The sequence below is a fragment of the Leptidea sinapis genome, chromosome 31 (assembly GCF_905404315.1).
Source record: "Leptidea sinapis chromosome 31, ilLepSina1.1, whole genome shotgun sequence".
NCBI lineage: Eukaryota > Metazoa > Arthropoda > Insecta > Lepidoptera > Pieridae > Leptidea > Leptidea sinapis.
Genome location: NC_066295.1, coordinates 1862705 through 1876902, shown reverse-complemented (window position 1 = coordinate 1876902; position 14198 = coordinate 1862705). Strand labels below are relative to the sequence as shown.

The following is a 14198-nucleotide window of genomic DNA, read 5'->3' as shown; positions in this document are numbered from 1 at the left end:
ATCCTATGATTCCTCTGATGTTGAAAAAGAGTGTTGACGGCGGGAATCACTTAACACTACGTGACCCGAACGCTCGTTTATCCACCAACTCCATAAAAGAAGTGTGTAAAAAGTATACAATAAATACTTCCACAAAAAATACCGACTTCAAACATGTATATAAGTACTAAGAAAGATTGTAAAGCTGAAGAGTTTTTTATTTATTTAAACACACTTTACTCTGGACTTACCACTCGGATTTAAAAATGTATTTTATATTTTATGCATAATAATTATAATGCAATTATAATTACATAATATAATCATACAACAACGCTATTATATTATACTAATACAGTATTTACTTGTGCAGTTCGGTAACTACAAGACCCGCCCTAGTCTACGCGCACCCTTACAATGCGAAATAGCTAACTCAAGTCAACGTTATTACATTCAAGTTCAAAGCACTGTGAATAAACTGTTTAGTATCACTTAAACCGGTTCTTTACAGCTTCGTCAGGTGTATGGTCATGGGAACACTCGGACAGTATTAGTCTCGAGATAGAATAAGATAGTTAACTGCTAAGCAGACATTTAATATGGATCGATTATCGATCGTTATACTTTTCGTTCTGTTTGTAAGGGCACATAATTTTGATAGAAATGATGATGAAGCACCTGTTGAAGATGAAGATTACTCAGTTCCTTCACCGTGTGATTATTGTGACAGTGATAATAATAATGATAATACAAGGAAGCAAAGAAGTAATTCCGATAATAAACTAAACAGTAAGATTTTAGAGGTGATGTTGAATACACCAATGTACCATATAGATAGATACACACCTAATATATTCGATGCTTTTGTGGACCAGTATGATCTGCCTAAAGGTAAGTAAAACCATCAACAATTCCTTTAATTTTTATCTGCGGTGGTGCTTTGTCAATATTGTTGGGGTAAAGTCGGGCAGCGGAGATAAATTTACCAGAGTAATTAAAAACAAATATAATTAGTGTAAACAATCTTATTTGGATGAACGGGATGATTAAGAAAACTTTATATGCGACAACATTACTAAGGTCCCGATATTAATTAATAGTGTAAGTTATTGTGTTTTTGTGTGAGTGTTTTTTTATTTGCTAATAAAGTGTTTCAATTCTATTCTATTCTATATTTTAGCTCGCAAAACAATCATTTGAACTTCTAAACATGACAAACTACAGGAGCCTCTTTAAGTGAAAATAATGTTCCATATCACTACTTAATATAAATAATAGATCAATAAAACTAAAAAACACAATATTTATAGAAAACCGAAATAAAAAATAAAAAAAAAAAATTAAATTAATATCAATTACTTTCTTATACACGATAGATAAAAATTATATAAATTAACAAAAATCTTATTTTTCAAATTGAAAATTGGAATAATTTTATCAAATTAATGTATTGTCATCGGTCTTTGATAAATCTACGAAGTTTGAACGAAATCTGGCCGTTTAAAGTGGGTCAAAATCGCGCCCAAATGAGTCGATTACAAACAAACATACATACATGTGAAGCTAATAAAAAGCATGTAATAAAACAAAGTCCTCCGCTGCGTCTGTCTGACTATATATGTGCGTTAAACTCAAAAACTACTCCACCGATATTCATGCTGTTTTCACCAATGGATAGCATGGTTCCCGAGGAAGGTTTTAGTATTTTAGGTTACATTTATTTAAGGTTTATATTAACGATATTTGTTGGAGATATCGGAAGAAATAAGCCGTATGGCATACAACGAAAACGCTGCCTAAGTCCCCTTGAGATATAACAAAATAATGTATGGTGGAATTGTGTATCTTATATATAATATATGGGTCTACAGGAAAGTCCTGGATGGCTATATAGGATAACATATACTATATCCATGTTAATACTTAAAAAAATAGCACTTATTATAGTACCTACTATGTATCATTTTATTACTATATATTATAAAATCATCCAGAAATACGTTGTTACACATTTTCGATGGCTTTAGACTACATTATTCCCAAATACTTCCTTTTTTTTCTATTGACAGAACAGTCTGTCGGGTCAGCTAATCTATATATATAAAATGAATTGCTGTACGTTAGTCTCGCTAAAACTCGAGAACAGCTGGACCGATTTGGCTAATTTTGGTCTTGAATTATTTGTGGAAGTCCAGAGAAGGTTTAAAAGGTGAATAAATATGAAAATGCTTGGAATGAAATAAAAACAACATTTTTGTTTTTCCTCTGATGTGTCCCCCGGTCCGTCGTTCAGAAATCAGATTTAGAATTATTATATCTTTCCAACTTTCTCAGCAGGTAAAATATAAACTTAATTTTAGCTAAAATAAAATTTGAAATCAAAATGTTTATGAACGATAAATGTTTAGATTTGTCATAAGAAATAAAGATTTTTATAAGTACTACGTGCTTAGTCATGTGTGTACGCGGACGAAGTCGCGGATATCAGCTAGTCATTAATAAATTAACAATTACAAAAATTTACTGATTGTAAAAAGTAGACTTAATAATAACCATATCATACTAAGAAACACTAGGACCAATTATTATTGACTGAGAACTATAAAGGTGCTAAGTTGTACAAAGGAGTATCTTCTGATATCAAAATATATGCAGCCACATTTTAGTTATTTAAATTCCGCTTAGGCAAATCTATAACAGAATATGACACTTACACTAACAGAAATATATGTATTATTATCAGCAGGACGATGTAAAGATTATTAGTTTACGTATAGTTCTAATTTAAGTGACAGTTTATATGTTTTTAATGAGAATATCAAGTGCTATTTAAATCTATCTACACCTCTGCAAATGTCACTTAAGGTTTACTTGAGTTTTGTGACATAAATTCCTCAAATTTTGACAAAATTTAAAAACATATCCAACATTTTAAAAAGGATATTCTGAATAAGGTAACTGATTTCTCGATAGATATATAATATTAAAAGGCAAAATTTATATAAATAATTACAGGTTTCTTATGTTTCCCCGTGAGAGTTATCACTCGCAAGAAATAACATTCGGGTTCCTTGACTTATTTGCATCACGCCCGGCCGGTTACCTGTGTGAGTACTAATCCTATCGAGTTTATCCAGTTCATGCTGTCGTCGTAGGTCGGTTTTCGGCGTCGTAGGACGTGCGTGTGTTGCTAAACTTGAAATATGTACGTCACGGCCTTCGCATTCAAGGTTCATTGCCCCTCGGTTTAATTGTGTATCATCCACCAGATACCAGCTGATATAACGGAACTATCAGCTGATAGTTCAGTTTTACAAGGTCACCAAGGGGTCATAAGCGAGACCTAACTAGACGAAGTCGAGGACCTCAATACGCCCGAGTAGTATAATCTCACTTTCCTCCGAGTGGTAGGTACATAGAAAACATTCATACGTAACTTTGATAGTATTTATAAAAGAAAAATACTTTAATTTAGGTACCCAAAAATATTCAGTCTGCTTCGTGGATAAGAAACTGCCCCGTTCTTCTCAGGTCTGAGACAAACTTTTCTGAACGGGTATGGGTACGGGTGATTGGATAGATTTTGACGATCAATAAGTGTTTTTTTTTACTAAAAATATTTGAATTTGAATTAAATGATAGGGTTAGGTCACCCTGAGAATTATTTTGAGTAACGTATGATCTATTTTACTACCTTAGCTTTATCGTCACATCAATAATAGTTAATGATTACATTTATTGTCAGAGTTTGACAAATCTTTCTTAAAATTTTTTTTTGATTAATTAGAAAAACAAAAGGATTTTTAAAATCTTTATTTGTGCTTTACTAGCTGACCCGACAGACGTTGTTCTGTATATAATAAATAAAATACTGTTTTTGTAATATAAATTTGTCAATAATATATCATAACATCAAAAATTACTTCGTAAAATATGCACCCTGCTGTCGTAATGAAATTGTTTCACAGCAGAACTGTCAAACCGTGCGTCAATAAATTCTCTCATAGAAATTATGTGTGGACAAGGAAAAACAAATTTGTTGTTTTTATTTAGTTTAGCAGCATTTTCCTATTTATTCACCTTTTGAACCTTCTTTGGACTTCCACAAATAATTCAAGACCAAAATTAGCCAAATCGGTCCAGCCGTTCTCGAGTTTTAGCGAGACTAACGAACAGCAATTCATTTTTATATATTATATATAGATTATGAAATTTGTAGACGCTCTCCAACAATTATTATTTAATAAAATATTATTTTGCCATTGTTTCTCGTTTAATTTAATAGAAGTGTTAATAGTAAAACTTAATATTTCACCTCTATTTTTATGAGATAATTTTTTCAGTTAGCGTAAAAAAACCAAAAGTCAAGTCAAGGGCTAGGTCAGTTATTGGAGGAAGGTTGAAACGAATACAGACCACAAAACTGTATATGTAACTGTAAACTGTTATGCGATAATATTATACAAATGATTTAAGTTTTCTTTAGTGTAATTGTAATTCCGCCAATATTTGTTTTTAAACAACACGCGTTTCGCCTCTACACGAGGCATCCTCAGGACGTGTTGTCTCGCCAAAATCTGGCACGAGACATTAACGAGGAATTAACACTAAAGAAAACTTAAATCATTTATATAATTATGGATTTCCGCAAAGTAACGCCTACTTCGATAACTTTTTTTCGCGATATTATTGTTATTTTTAAGTTTTAATCCTTCTAGATCTAGAAAATCCTGGGTCACTCCTGATGCATCACTGACTACGAAACAAAGACTGCACACTAATAAATAATTCATGCAGTATTTTTAAAAGTTATGCCTAATCTAAAACAAACAAATAAATTTGTTCAATGATTTTAATGCTCTCGCATCTTCTAGAGTTGTTACTCGCAAACAAGTGAACGAGAATTCAACAAAATAACGTCTTATTTTACACGTCTTTTATCAGCTTCACCTGTGTGTATGTTTATTTGTAACCAACTTATTTTGGCGTGATTTTAACCCACTTTAAACGGCCAGATTTCGTAGATTTATCGAAGACGGACGACAATACATTATTTTGATAAAATTCTTCCATTTTTCAATTTGCAAGATAGGATTTTTGGTAATACCTAATTTATATAATTTTTTCATCTATCTTCGATAAGGCAGGGAATGATGTTCATTTTAAATTTCAACTAGTATCTTTTCAACCAAAGCGTGTTTTTTAAATTATTTAAACTATTTTTATATTTAAATTATTTTATTTAAAACGCTTGTAAACATGACAAGATAGTTTTTTTCAAGTGTCAATATCTTACTTTAATGAAAATTATGTTGTGAAACAGGAATACTTTTTTTCAAGTCAACATATTAGTAGATTTGTCGGTAGTTCTTGATATGAGATGGGGGCGGTGTAATTGCGTTACGATTGTAGTATCGTTAGTTACAAAATAGATCCCAAATGGATCCCTGCTATTAGGCAAATTACCATACGGCAGACTATAATATAGAAAATGGAAAAGTTTCTCCATTGAAATCAGTAACGTTGCGTATCAAGAAAATTTCGAACAAGTATAATAAATCAAAATGAAATCGCAGTAAGTTTTACTACTTGTAACTTAATAAAAGACTACAAATCTCTATTTCTAACTTATTAAAACTCACAAGTAGTGACGTGACGTCACACAGACCCCTAAGAGCGTGAACCTGCAAAGCCATGTAAATAAATAATAATAACATTAATTGTTTCGCAAAATCCTCACGTAAAAAGACGGCTACAATTACACGCGTTTAAATCCCTAATTATTTTATTTAAATAAATGTGTAACACTCGAAAGATACTTAAATTTATGAGCAGTGAAGGGGTAAACGAATTCACTTTAGCTTTATTAATATTAGTAAGAATACCTAGATAAGAATAAATTATTGTAAATAGGTACAACTATACAAGTTCCATGAGAAGGTTACACTAGCGATACAAATTATAATACTCTAGCAAGGTAGTAAAGACGAGATCTGCATGAAAGTTATTAAAGCTGTTTCTAATTTTAGACCTAAGAAAATAATAGATTTGGTTAATTTTCCAGGTTTCAAAGGACCCCTCAAGGTATACGATTTCATTGTGGTAGGAGCTGGATCAGCCGGCAGTGTATTGGCATCGAGACTAAGTGAGGGCAAAAAAGCTTCGGTACTACTTCTAGAAGCCGGATTTGGAGAATCATTGCTGACAACAATCCCTACTCTGGCGCCGTTGTTCCAGCAATCCGATTACGTGTGGCCGTACCTGATGGAGCACCAGCCCGGTGTATGTTTGGGTCTGTTGACATTGTTACATCTGAGCATAATTTAAGACAAATCACACAACATCATGTTAACAGTAAATTTCACCGAATAATTTTCGATTTACTAGATTTTCCTGTTAAGGTTTTATATGATTTATAACCGTCAAGAGGTATCATTGGGGGAAGTTTTTCCATACAATCGTTCTAGATTTTTTGTTCTTGGTTTTTAACACTAGATCAAAATTATTTTCATATCATTATTAACTGTCTCTATCTGTTTTGCTTTTAATATATTTTTGTTTTTGTAAGTGCAAGACTTCTTCAAAAAATGTTTAAAACGGCTTAATCCCATGAGGCCTGTATGGCCACAAACAGCCTAATTACTTATATACAAATGCGATAACAAAAAGTGAAAGATCAAATAGTCCAACACCATAGAGCAATACAGAATATTTCCTCCCCATTCAATTACCACGTTACGATTGGTTAATTTTTGGAGGAGCAAATTGTCGAGACCGAAACCCTGATTTTTGAGTATTTAACAAAACAAAGCTGCGAGAGCGCGACGGTGTGTTGTTTTAGAATTATTTAATCCTTGATGATGACGCGTGGTCGGTAATTCACCAGAATCTAACTAATAATTTCATGAGATATGACAAAGTATGTCATATCTCATAAAATTATGTTTTACCTGATTTCTGCGGTCGAATTCCACCTTCGCACGACACGCTACAAATTACGATATCATCCCCACCATCTGGATGGGTGGCGGTCCTCCACAGTGCGGTTTTCAAGCAGCTTTCTTCCACTTACTACAAAGCAGTGGAATGAGCTTCCTTATGCGGTGTTTCCGGGACGATACGACATGGGTACCTTTAAAAAAAGCGCGTTCACCTTCCTTAAAGGCCGACAACGCTCATGTGATTCCTCTGGTGTTGCAAGAGAATGTGGGCGGCGGTGACCACTTTACACCAGGTGACCCATACGCTCGTTTTTTCTCCTTTCCATAAAAAAAATTGCCAATATACCCAATAAATTGAAGCGCAGAAGCTTTCTGGAATCATCAGAGGTATATTTTGTCCGGATTCCGTAATTCATAATTAGATTCGATTCGATCTCACCTCTAAGGATAGGTTTCCGATCATAACTCTGACGCTAAGAGTACTTAAATTCGACACAAAAAATGGATATACGCTACATAATATGTGTAGGAACGGATTAAATAAAATACTTTGTTGGAAAAATCCAATTAATCCGTTAAAAACAATTTTATTTAAATAAATGTGAAATACTCGCGTTAAGCAAAGAAAGTGTCTTGTTATTCAAGAAATTTCATATACTTAATACTTAAATATAATAATTTTGATCGTTGCTTTTTTTCCATACTTAGTCATACCTCACTTTGGAGTTAACTGTTATAACTCGGGTCTGAAAATAAATTTAAAGTTGGGACAAATTCTTTTCTAGTTAAATAGTTTAAAATATGATGTCACATATTTTAACACACGCATAAGAAAATATGAAATACCTTTAATTACTGTCGCAAACATATAAGAAGAAGACTTAAGACTAAGAATAAGGGCACAGAATTTTATACTTATACTTTATTGTAAGAAGAGGAATAATTGTACAACATTTATACTTATATCAGGAATGGACAATGAACGGTGTTTCTGGCCTCGAGGAAAAGCTGTGGGTGGCACGAGCGTAGTTAACTACATGATCTACACTAGAGGAATGCCAGTTGACTGGGACCGCATTGCAGCTAAAGGAAATTATGGATGGTAGGCAATTAGGCATTGAGATAATTAAGGTCACACACAAACTTTAACTGACGAACAGTGAAACACGCTGTAGATAAATTTATTTTATGTAAGTACTTACTTATAGACCAGTGCTGAAGCCTTTGAAAATGATAAAAAGTGAAAAAATAAAAGTAGGATGAAACCTATTGGAAACGGAAGAGAATATAACAAAAATGAAAGGAAAAATAAATTACGGGCGATCTGAAGTCGGGAAGTGGAAAAGAGAACCCTCTTTTCCTCTTTTTCGAGTCAGAATAAGGTGAATAAATACTATATTTCAATTCAAATACAATACAGTGTATTTGGGACGTAAAAAGGCAACTTTACAGCAAATTTCGTGTAAAAAAAATATTACTTGTAAAAAAAAAAATTTAATTAGGCGTTACTTTGCGGAAATCCATAATAATACAAATGATTTAGGTTTCCTTTTGTGTTAATTCCGCCAATATTTGTTTTTTAAAAACAATTCGACACGTGTTTCGCCACTACACGAGGCATCCTCAGGACGTGTTGTCTCAAGAGATTTTTCAGTGTAACAAAAGTTGTAGATCTTTTTAGCCATTTGAGTTTTCCATGGAACTTGCCGGAAATCGAATAATTCGTTTTTACCCTTAAACCCCCCCTTTCCATTTCCCGACCTCAGATCGCCCGTAATTATTTTTTCCTATAAATTTTGTTACATTCTCTTCCATTTCCAATGGGTACCAGCCTACTATATTTTTTTTTCAAAAATTATCGACTTTTGTTGGAATTAAATGTTCATGCACGATCTTTCTCCCGCTACTCCAAGACAGCCACATTACGCGGCGACAAAATACGTGTGTTTGTCATAACTTTGGATGATTGAGTTTCACAATCGAACCCGCTAAGTGAATCTGCGATCTAGTATTGACTAGTTCTTTAAGATTAATACAAACAGTTCTTACATTTTTCGCACCAGATGACCATGTAACCCTAAAATTTGACCGCATCCCCATGACCAAAAGCCATTGTTTGTTGTTATTGAAGCAATGTTTAAGCAGTAGGGCATCTATGAGATTTTAGTGGTAGGGTTTTTTAAATTAACAAATTGTTAACTGCCAAAATAATACTTATATGTTTGGATTAAAATCGCGCCCAAGATAACTTCTAAAAATACAAATATTTTCTTGAACACGGTTATGAATGCTCTTGACAGACCCAACTAACATTTGTTTTTTATAACCAGAAACAAACTCAAGGTAAATTCAATATTTTACAGGTCATATGACGAAGTACTTCCGTATTACATGAAATCCGAACAAGCCAACCTTCGAGGATTACAAAAATCGCCATGGCACGGAAGAAACGGTGAACTACACGTTCAGGACGTCCCTTTCAGGTATATAATGTTACTACTCTTTCTTTTTCTCTTTCTTCTACGGTGGCAACTCCATTGACTAACTGCCGATTTTTAAATTCAATCGCAATTATTAGTTTTAATCAATATCCTGCTGTAATATTAATCCTATGGAATTACGTGTGGTTTTTTAGCTTGGTATCTGTATGAATATGATGGATAAGCGTTTTCTACACTAGGTACCTATACTATATTTGTAAATTAAGATAATAGGTGTGTGCTACTGCAACCTGCAACTTTAGGTACGATAAAAGAACTACGGGTGAGAGGACTGTATAAGAGCATTAGACACCGCTTTCATTCCAGTCATAGGTAGGTACCTACATAATATTTCTAACATCACGCGATACAGGTAACAGAATATATATTCTATTGCGAAGTCCGTTAAGAATCACTTTTTATTCGACGGTAAATTACTTATATTTGTATGAGCTTTTGTACGATTCATTGTTTCAATCTGATTAGAGGTGATCAAAGCCGCGATCAATATAGTACAGCAAAGCAGATACTCAAACCAATAAGAATCCATATTGATAATATTTTATAATTTTTCACTTAATTCCATTCATATTTTTTATTTTCCAGATCAAAGCTATCGAAAGCATTCTTAGATGCCGGGGAAATTCTTGGCAATCGTCGAGTTGATTACAACAGTCCAGATGGATTCGGATTCAGTTATATACAGGCAACTATAAATAAGGGCAAGAGAGATAGCAGCGCGACTGCCTTTCTACACGATAATAAGAAAAGAAGAAATCTTCATATTCTTCCAAACAGTAGAGTAACCAAAATTCTTATAGATCCTATCTCTAAAGTTGCTTATGGGGTTGAATTTGTAAGAGAGGGCCGTAAATACACAATTCACGCGACAAAAGAGGTTATTTTATCAGCTGGACCGATTGAGTCACCACACCTGTTGATGCTTTCTGGTGTTGGTCCTAGAGTACATTTGGAATCTCATGGAATAAACGTAATACAAGACCTGCAGGTGGGCCAGACATTATATGATCATATTTCTTTTCCTGGTCTCACTTTTTTATTGAATGCTTCGCAACTAACTTTAGTTGAAAGAAAAATAGCGACCTTACAGAATGGCGCACAGTACACACAATATGGAGATGGCCCATTGTCATCTTTAGCTGGTGTTGAAACTATTGGTTACATAAAAACTAACGTCTCTGATGAAATCGGAAATGTCCCCGATATAGAATTGATTGGTACATGTGCTGCAATGGCTTCTGATGAAGGCAAATTCGTAGCCAAAGGCATGCATCTCTCAACCTCAATATATAACGATGTTTACAAGCCAATTGAAACGATAGAAGCCTTTACAATACTTTTTATGTTGTTACACCCGAAATCAAAAGGATTTTTGGAACTACGATCAACAAATCCATTTGATCCTCCGAAACTTTATGGCAACTACTTAACTCATCCAAAAGACGTTGCAACTAGCGTGGCAGCAATAAGATACATTCAAAAATTAGTTGCGACAAAACCATACCAAAAATATGGATCAACACTCTATAAGAAAAAATATCCAACATGTCTGCAGTACGAACATGACAGTGATGAATACTGGGAATGCGCTTTCCGGACTATTACATCAACACTTCATCATCAGATTGGTACTTGTAAAATGGGCCCAGCAACAGATGCTGATGCCGTAGTAGATCCAGAATTGCGAGTTTATGGTATTCATAATTTAAGAGTAGTAGACAGCAGTGTGATACCTAATACAATTGCTGCACACACAAATGCACCAGCCATAATGATTGGAGAAAAGGGAGCTGATCTTGTGAAACGATCTTGGGGTCTATTATAAGATGCCTGTTTTTTTTATAATTATGCGTGATTATTTCGCTTTACAGGCATCAATGGCGAGTTTTATAGCAGCTATATGAAGCTGTTTGGGCTGATTTTGTAAAAATAAATTACATCAACATTCTGTGGGCAGCTTATCACACTTATTGAGGTCCATTTATAAGATATTAATAATAGTATTTAATCTCCTTGACGATCTCCAATATGAAGCACCATAAAATTAAATCTTATCAATTATCTAACTTACAAAATCTATATACCTAATATCTTTTAGAATTTTGATCTCAGGATCTCACTGCACACAGAATTGAATGCATTTGGATAAAGTTTTTCAAGCCTCTTGAATACATGACAGACAATTGTACATGACACTTCAGTAAAGAAAAATTGAATAAGTTGGGTCTAGAATAGCTGCAGGTAGGAAGATATAAATTTAGATACACATACTAATAAAAAATCTTTCTTACATATTAATAGATAAGATATAAAAATATTATAAAGTATTGTGTTAGTTAATGAGTGTTGCAAGAGAAAATCCTATATAATTATGTACATTTACAAAAGAATCTCAAGATATACTGAGTAACTAAGAGACTGATGGAAACAAATTAAGTAATGGAGTATTGAGTACAGTTTGGTAATATTAAGGAGTCTGCCTATAATATCTAATACCATGACTATAATATAACATGAACACATCAGATAGGCGTGTGCCATACCAAACATACCACACATAAAACCTATAATAATATTGCCAAATGTTTTTTTGTATCCCACATGTCATAGTAGTGATAGATCACATGTTTTAACAAACAGCAATGTAGAATGGTGACACATCTGTCTAGTGGACATGGTTAGTTTAATTCGGCTGTTAACACTCTTCTCTTGATTAGACCATTCTGTGTTCATCATCTTACTCCAACCAGCCCAGATTGTCCTAGAAGGCTGGCAAACCCTTTTTGAATTGCTACAGATATCTGGAGGCAACTCTGGAAATTGGAGGATTTGTGCCCATTGTTTGGCCAGACTCCTAAACTCTAAGAAAATGTTCTGGTGTTTCCTTTGCCTCCAGCTTTCTAGTAGATACCTGCTTATTTAAGGGACACTCTTGCCGGAGACAACACATACAATTTTGCGTATTTTGTACCTATGTAGTCTGACAAGGTAGGGCTTACTTAATTTGGCATAGTATCATACTTTTGAATACAAAGAATATTTTTGCTTGGTACAATCGTAGCATGATTATGGTGTGTAATAGGGGCCTCTTTTAGTTAGCAAATGGAAACAAGTGATTACACGGTCTAATGAACCATTATGATTTCCCAGTCGGAGGTTCCTTCACTCTATTACTTGATGTTATATAGGAGAGGTAATCTCCTTACCTGAGGTTGCACATTTTATTGCCAATACAGGTACTACTAGTAGTGTGCGAGTACTATTAGTGTTTCTATTAAAGGGCATTGAAGCTAGTGTTATTACCTCAGTACTGTAGTACTTAATATCTTAAATCTCAAATGAAGAAGTGTAATGCTTTCATGATTCCTGAGTGGCACTGCATTGCAGTGGACAGAGAATATCATTTACCACTGCTTCTAAGATCTTGCTGGTCTTATCGTTTCCTTTTTTTATAAAAAAAATCTATATTACAGCATTGTATAGTAGAGTAATAATATAATAATAATATTGCCACACTTTTACACAAATTATCTTGCTCCAAACTAGGCATAGCCTGTACTGTGGGTACAAGACAATGATATATTTAATACAATATACTTACTCAAACATACAAAAATACATATAAACATCCATGACTCAGAAACAAACATCGATATACATCATATAAATGATTGTATTCGATCCCGGGACCTATAGCTTAGTAGTCAAGGTCGCTAACCATTTGGCTATAGCAGTCGTCAGAAAAATCTATTGATTGAAAAGAGAGGCTGTTGAGTTTCTTGTATGTTCTTCTCACAAGCTCTACTTTTTCCGAACATGGTAGATTCAGTAATTTAAAAGAAATATTTATAGTGACAATTCAAAAGCTAACTAAGCGTTCAATCCTAATTGAATAGAATTTATTTAACTTTTACTTTGACATCATTTGTCATTATTATTTAATTCTACATGAACAGATTAAGCTTGAAAATCAATGCAAATGCCTCATATCAATTACAAATACCCTGTTCCAAGTGTCAACAATAATTATTATTGATGCAACTGTACTATTTTTAAATTTTATGTGTACAATCAATAACTTATTATAGATAGAAACACTGAAATAGCTGTGCCTGCTTAGTCGTCAGCGTTAATCTAAACATAGAATCAAAGAGTATATCTATACTAATATTATAAAGCCGTGTTTGTTTGTTTGTTTGAATGCGCTAATCTCTGGTACTACTGGTCCGATTTGAATGATTCTTTCAGTGTTGGGTAGTCCATTTATCGAGGAAGGCTATAGGCTATGTTTTTTTTTTTTCAAAATTAGGGATCCGTAATAAAATTGCTATTTTGTAACACAAGGTGTAAAATCGAAAACCTATTTTTGCGTGCGCTGCAAAAACTATTGACAATAGAACAAAATGATGTACAGGCTATAATATAGGCAATATTTTATTACTTATAAAACTATCGCGTGAATTATACTTTATATGGCAAAACAATGTTTGCCGGGTCAGCTAGTTTAATTTATAAAATTAAACATAGTAAATTTAGTTCATACTGTTTTTAAATACATACTTTGAATTATAGAATACTGGTTATTTTATTTTATTAATATTGTTTAAATTGATTTAGGACATCCAGTAATTTTTATAATAAGGCAAATATCAAACAGTCTGGGAGCAACCAAAAACCTGATAACCTAATAGTATGTGTACCAAATACATATCGGAAATAGGTTATACCAGAAAATATTCTATGGTTTTGTAATATTGTCCTACCTAACTTAATATAT

At 33.3% G+C, this 14198-nt stretch overlaps 2 protein-coding genes across 2 annotated transcripts in view; one reads left to right on the top strand and one right to left on the bottom strand.

Moving 5' to 3' along the window:
* LOC126974197 (flotillin-2) overlaps nucleotides 1–14198 on the bottom strand; it is a 340191-nt gene that overhangs the window by 325479 nt on the left and 514 nt on the right. The window lies entirely within an intron of this gene.
* LOC126974178 (glucose dehydrogenase [FAD, quinone]-like) lies at nucleotides 519–13995 on the top strand. The gene is made up of 5 exons (XM_050821616.1): nucleotides 519–870; nucleotides 6044–6271; nucleotides 7890–8022; nucleotides 9284–9403; nucleotides 10007–13995. The coding sequence occupies exons 1-5, from the start codon at nucleotides 579–581 to the stop codon at nucleotides 11244–11246; spliced, it is 2013 nt and encodes a 670-aa protein (XP_050677573.1). The 5' UTR covers nucleotides 519–578; the 3' UTR covers nucleotides 11247–13995.

Excerpts from the sequence above, each read along its gene's own strand:
- LOC126974178 (XM_050821616.1), top strand. The coding sequence starts at position 579 with ATGGATCGATTATCGATCGTTATACTTTTCGTTCTGTTTGTAAGGGCA. Across the intron at positions 8,023-9,283 it reads GCTAAAGGAAATTATGGATG|GTCATATGACGAAGTACTTC; the intron begins GTAGGCAATTAG and ends AATATTTTACAG. Across the intron at positions 9,404-10,006 it reads GTTCAGGACGTCCCTTTCAG|ATCAAAGCTATCGAAAGCAT; the intron begins GTATATAATGTT and ends TTTATTTTCCAG.